The sequence below is a fragment of the Onychostruthus taczanowskii genome, unplaced genomic scaffold (genome assembly GCF_017590055.1).
Source record: "Onychostruthus taczanowskii isolate IOZ18803 unplaced genomic scaffold, ASM1759005v1 scaffold101, whole genome shotgun sequence".
NCBI classification, from domain to species: domain Eukaryota; kingdom Metazoa; phylum Chordata; class Aves; order Passeriformes; family Passeridae; genus Onychostruthus; species Onychostruthus taczanowskii.
This window is the reverse complement of record NW_024496638.1, coordinates 1,337,892-1,344,276: the sequence shown is the minus strand read 5'-3', so window position 1 is coordinate 1,344,276 and position 6,385 is coordinate 1,337,892. Positions and strand designations below refer to the sequence as shown.

Sequence of the window (6,385 nt, the reverse complement as noted above, 5' to 3'; positions counted from 1 at the left end):
TGCCTTGTCAACAAATTGGGTGAAGTGAAAATTAATACACAAGAGTTCATCCATTTTTAGTCTCAATTCAGGATTGTGTGCTAGGGTCCTCATAATGAAGCAGGATTATAGCATGGTAGAAATCTTCATTTTTTTTAACTATTTAAGGACAAAACAAAACTTAGTTTCAAAAGAAAAACACATGTCCCAAGGCATCTCAGGCTGAGAGAAAATGTTTTTCAATGTTTTAGGATCTACATGTATACTGAGGTTCATTAATTTATTCCACATGACCTGGGTCTGAGATCAGTTAATCTGACTGGATATATTGCAGTGTCCAGTTTGAGAGAGATTATCAACTCTGTGCCCATTACAGTCTTTAACCTTTTGCCCTTTCATCCACAAAGTCTCCATTTGACTCACATGTTAAACACAAATCAAATCAGTCTTTCTACTAACATTAATTTTCACTTTTTATGTGTGATGAACTGAAGCGGAATGGTGTTTGTTCACACAGCCATGCACTCCACTTTATTTTCCAGCCTTGTTTTGGTATTGCTGGAGCGGGTTATTTTGAAGATGCTGCCCTGGCAGCTGTTTAGCCTGAAGTCTTCTACATCCACTGAAAATCTGGATCAAAGCTTATAAATAAAAGCATTTACCTATGTACAGGTTAATTCATAACAGCTCATTTTGGAATATTTTTGCTACTCTTCCTACATTGAAAAGTTAGACCTCAGTTATTCAGACATTCAGCATTAAATCTATGCTGATCTGTATTTGGCAGAACTCATGACTTGAATGTGCCTCATCGTATTTGACTTTTTCCTCAAAGTTCCAGTTCCCAGAGTCATAGGATTACATTAGAAACTTCAGGAGGGAAAACAAAAAAGTAATCTACACCTCATGGCTGTACAGGGAAAACTTAAAAAATGAGTCTTGAATTCACTCTAAAGGCTCAGATACCAAAGGGAAAGAGCACAATGTCGTAAACTTGTAAAGAATTTCATATGTGGAAGACTGACTCATTAGTGATCTTTTCTATCCAGTGCTAGGTGTTGAGACGTGTTTACAAATTAATCCACATAATCCAGCCACAAATCTGCAAAACCTTCTGTGCAGGAATTGCCACTTTTTGGCATGACTTGCCTCTGTCTGCCTAACTGGCCCTTGATGCCTTTTAGAGCTTTCCACTGTAAAAGCAACAATAAGGTCCAAAATGCAGATACTTTATTCAGGGTGGTTGCACAAATGTGGAGAGGAAAGAGAGTTTTCTAAGCTTTGCCTGGCAGGTTTCAACTTTCAACTCATGGGCACGGTGAAGGCTCCAGGAAGAGAGAAAAAGCTAGAGAAATGCAAGTGGAAAAATATTTCTATGGTGTTTTGGAAAAATAATAGTCAACGTAGCCAAACCCAGTTTCCTGTGGAGAGCAGGCTATGTCAGAGAAGTTGCCTCTTGCTGTGCTGGGGACCTGGCAGCTCCACAGAATCACAGAATGGATTAACTTGGAAAAGAGCTCTGGGGTCATTGAGTCCAGTCGATGACCAAACACCACGGTGTCAACCAGGACAGGGCAGTGAGTGCCACATCCAGTCCTTCCTTAGACACATCCAGGGATGGTGCCTCCAGCACCTGCCTGGGAGCTCATTCCAACTCTGGTCACCCTTTCTGGGAAGAAATTCTTCCTAACGTCCATCTTAAACATCCCCTGGAAGCTCAAGACTAAGTCCTCTTGTCCTGTCACTTGTCTGGGAAAAGAGACCAACTTGGCCACAACCTCCTCTCAGGGAGCTGTGGAGTGATAATATCCCCCGCTTTTGTCCAGGCTGAGCCTCTCCAGCTCCCTCAGCCTCTCCTGGTGCTTCACATCCTTCCCCAGCTCCATTCCCTCCTCAGGACTCGCTCCAGCCCCTCAATGGCCTTTCGATTCGAGGTGCCCAGAGCAGCTCCCAGCCTCTGGGCTCGCCGAGGCGCTGGGAGCGGGTTCGGGCAGCGATCTCGCCCCGCGCCCGGCCGGGCCCTGTCGCCACACGCAGGCCCCAGCACGGGCTGCGACTGCGGGGCCACTCCAGCCCTGCCCTGTTCCCAGTCCTCAGCCAGCACGCCTCCCGCCCCGGGGCTCCGCTGTCGCTTTCCCGTCCTTTCCCCCGGAGCGGGCAGCGTGGGCGGCGGCGGTATCGCTCACAGGGCAGGCAGCGCCGAGCGGGTCTCGAACTCGGGTCCCCGGCGGCGGGGAGCGGGCCAGGAGTGGCCGCGCCGCCCCGCGCGGTGCATTGTGGGCGCCGCACTGATTTATGCGGGGCCGCGGAGCGCGCCGGGAGCGGCGGGAGGAGGCCTCGCTCCGCAGCGGCTGCGCCGGGCCCGGGCCGGCCGCGCTGCCGGCGCCGCTGGGGCCTCGGCGGGGAGCGAGCGAGGCGAGGAGGGAGGCCCGGCCCGGTGCTCCCCGAGACGGAGCGGGGGAGCGGGAGAGCCCCGCGTCCTCCGCCCGCTTTGTTAGCCGGGCCCTCCGCAGGGAAGGGGACCGGGCCGGTGCCCCCGGAGCTGCCGAGTCCTTTCTTTGCGGAGCATCGTCTGCGGGACTAGTGCAGAGGAAACAACAGGTCTCGCTCCCTGCTCGCCTGCCAAAGCGACGCCAGCGCCTTGCTCTTGGGATTATAAATGTTTGAACTAAGACGCAGGGAACGGGAAGGAGAGCTTCCCGTTGGAATTAATATAAGAGAAAAGAAGGGAGGCTTTTCCAAATCCTCTACAAGAAAGCTCATGCTGTTTTCCCCTGCTGTCCGTACTCTGTTTAATAATGCGATTGTGACCTGAGTGGAATTTATGAGCGATGAAGTGTTGAAGCTTCTCCAATCTCTGCATCGGACTACTTTTCTTTTTTTTTTTTTTTGGTCACCACATGATTCCTCTATCCCAGCTGTTGCAGGACCTATGGGCCAGTAATAGAGGGATGGGAAGCTGAGACAGTTTATTTTCACATTCTTCTGTGCCGAGGACTTCACGAGATAGCTGAAGCTGCTGCTTTTTACTGGATCTGCTCTTTCCTCGGCAGGTTTTTTATTTTTTTTTCATGTGTTTTGATTAAACAGTCATTGGACTGGAGCTGGATGGGTGCTTTGCAATCCGAAGGGTTTTGGGGGATAACAGAAAACTGCTAATACAGAGAAGAACTGGTGCTGCAGGAAACCTGGGGCCTGTTTTCCAAGCCTTTTCGTTTTATTGAGCAAGGTAAACAACGTAGTGGTGAAAATTCAGGGCTTATCGTAATCATGCATGAAAATGTTACAAAGCACTTCAGATTGTTCCAAGTCTTTCAGAGCATGGAGAGGACTCACAGTAAAACTAAGAATGAATTGCTCTTTTGAAATTTCCAGATGTGAGTGTGACATTTAAGGCCGAGAACAAAGTTTGTGGTACACGAGTGGTTTGGGGGGCTATTTTTCCTGATTTTGCCTTACATTCTGTAGGTTTGTGCTTTTGAGGGAGGTTGCCTGAAGAACTTTCTTGTTGGTTCAGTGATTATATGAGTAGTTTTTTCCCATGGTTTTTAAAACCTTAACGCCTTAGCTCTGGCAGGGATCTGTTAGGGTCTCTCAAAGGTGCTCCAGTTTAGTGTGCTCACTTCCAGTAGTGCACTGCTCCTATTTGCATTGCTAACTATATTCATCCTCTGCCTTTAATTATTTTTGCTTACCTTTACTTTTGCTGTCCACATTGACAGCTGCTACTACTTCATAATGAATCCAGTGCTTTTTATCTTCCTTTACATGTTTTTATCTCCCGAATTGGACTGTTTGGATTTACCACTCATTTACCATACATCACTTTCACCACCATAAAACTTCTACAGCCAACACAAGAGCAAAGTACTGGTCTTTTATCTTCCTTTACATGTTTTTATCTCCCGAATTGGACTGTTTGGATTTACCATACATCACTTTCACCATCATAAAACTTCTACAGCCAACACAAGCGCAAAGTACTGGTGTAGATACGATCTTTGTACGTTTGAAGCAGTGGAAGAAGCATATAATGTTTCCCAAAATGTGCAGTGTAATCATTTGCTGGGTGAAGTGTATAATTTTTGGTGTCAGGCTGCATGCCTTATCTTTGGATTTTTTAAAAAGATCTCGGCAGCAGTTTACTCCTCACAAAAACATAAATCCATTAAAATGAAGTCACAGTTTGAGACGTAGCTGCAAAAATCTGGTTTTGCAAGAGGTCACAAGATTCTCATTATGAAGCAAAGCCTTGATTAAGTTGACTGTGTACCTTTTCTCCTCTCTTAATGAAATAGTGGCAAACACCAAGGTGCTGGCAGCCTTTGCTGATGCTATCGTGGGGAGAGCTAAGTGGGTATTACGGGCAGCACTCAAAGCTCCTGTTTAGATTTGTTTGACCGAGATTTCTGGCCTTTGTTGTGTCTCGTTTTGTTTCAAGATGATGTGTGAGGTGATGCCAACCATCAGTGAGGCCGAGATTCCCGCCGGGGGAAATGGAGGCCACGGTTCAGGTTCCCCGTTGCAGTCAGATGCTGATTCCCACTTTGAGCAGTTAATGGTGTCCATGCTGGAAGAGAGGGATCGCCTGCTGGAAACGCTCCGAGAAACTCAGGAGACGCTCGCCCTCACCCAGGGCAAGCTGCATGAGGTTGGCCATGAGAGGGATTCCTTGCAGAGGCAGCTCAATACTGCACTTCCACAGGTATGAACGTTTGGGAAGGGAAGGGCTTTTTCAATGACTTTTTTATTCTTTGTGGTGTGTTGTTGGCTGTTTGTGTGTTTGATTTACTGAAGAGTCGAGTTGTCTTAGGGAAAGATGGATCTATCCTGAAGGGTCTTATGGTGCTTGCTCATTTTGAGAAAGATGCAAAAGCAGGGAAGAGCAGCCCTTTCCCTCCAGTCTGCTTTCCCAGTTTCTGGAATTTCCTTGGCTTAGCATAAATGTGGAATGGTATCTACATCCTTTTGTTTAATAGAACTTGGTGGACTTTTTTTCTGCAACTAGTACTTTTTTAATGCTCTCTCTTAATTGCCTGATTCATTAATGCACTTAAGAATTAATACCTGGTCTAGTGGGGGGTGTCCCTTCCCATAGCAGGGATTTGGAACTGGATGGTCTTTAAGGTTCCTCCCAACCCAAACCATTCTGGGATTCTGTGAATTCCATACAGACCATTCTGACTCGATTAAAGATTTTGATTTAAAACCTTGAAGATTGCTATCTTGTGAATGCATGCTGAATTGTCATGGCAATATAGAAGTCTGAGTGTGTTGTTTAACCTGTTTAGTTACTTTTGAAAAGTTTGGATTTGGTTTTTTGAGGGTTTTTTTTTTTTTGGTCCTGCTAGGAATTCCTAATTAGTGCCTTGTGGAGAATGCACGTGGCCCGCAGTGCTCGGTTTGTTACCTAAGGAGCATAGTTAGGAAAGGTGATTGGTGTCTGCAGGAATCTTTGGGTTTTATCCATTCGAGTTAAAAATAATACAAGTGGACTTTGAACATGTTGAGAAGCATTTGGTTGTAGGCAAAGCAGGGTCTGCTTTTAGGTGTTGGTTAACTGTTGACAGCCTTGTGCTTTCTGGTGTGGTGGTGGTTGTCCCAAGTGTGGCACAGTGATGCTGTGACTTACTGTTCATACCCTTTCAAACAGTGGTGTTAAATCCTTCTGTTTCACTGCTCTCATTATAATGTAATCACTGTATGACTCTTGGTATGGTAATTGGTGCTGGTAATTACTGAGGGATGGAAATGAAAATGTTACATGTGTTAATCTAGTTCTGTTACAATGGTGAAAATCAGAAAGGAGAAGTTTCCAACCTCTGCTACTCATGTTTCCAACCTTTGCCCATGTTAAATCATGTGCTGCAGGCAAACATCATTCTTTGTTTTTTGTTGTAATAATTTGTAGCTTCTCCTCATCCTCTGTGTCAGGTTTGCTACATTAATGGAGGCCATTAACCACTTGCACGACCTGCAGACTGTTAGACCTGAGTTTGTGGCTGAGCAGAATCATCTCAGCCCTCAACTCTGCTGTTCCCATTTTGCCTTTTCAGTTCTCAGCTTTCCTTCCTAAATCAAGCAGGCTACTTGCATGAAAACATCACTTTCTAAACATTTCTGGAAAATTAATAAACAGTTCCCCTTTTCAAGAATGCCATATTTGCATGGTTTCATGTGAAATCTGTTGGAAAAGCAAGTTAGTTAAAGGAGAAATTTTACTGCAATTTTATGTAAACATACAGCAGTGTGTGGATTTTTGTAGATTGCTGTTGGAAAAATACTCTTTTCATCCTGTGGAACTGCTGCTTTTGCCCCCAGTGATGCTTAGCTCAAATGATTGTGGTGTTTTCAAAAATCAGAAATATTTTTATTGTTGTTGCTACATTGGAAATAACTTCTGTAT

The 6,385-nt window shown here is 45.5% G+C and overlaps 1 protein-coding gene across 6 annotated transcripts in view; it reads left to right on the top strand.

Annotated features, from left to right (window-relative positions):
- The first annotated feature begins 2,316 nt into the window (after positions 1–2,316).
- PPFIA1 (PTPRF interacting protein alpha 1) overlaps positions 2,317–6,385 on the top strand; it is a 53,784-nt gene continuing 49,715 nt past the window's right edge. For all 6 annotated transcript variants that reach the window (XM_041410999.1, XM_041410964.1, XM_041410972.1 and 3 more), the window contains exons 1-2: positions 2,317–3,208; positions 4,421–4,684. In XM_041410999.1, coding sequence (XP_041266933.1) covers positions 4,421–4,684 — 264 coding nt within the window. In that variant the 5' untranslated portion in view covers positions 2,317–3,208. The remainder of the gene's footprint in view (positions 3,209–4,420; positions 4,685–6,385) is intronic.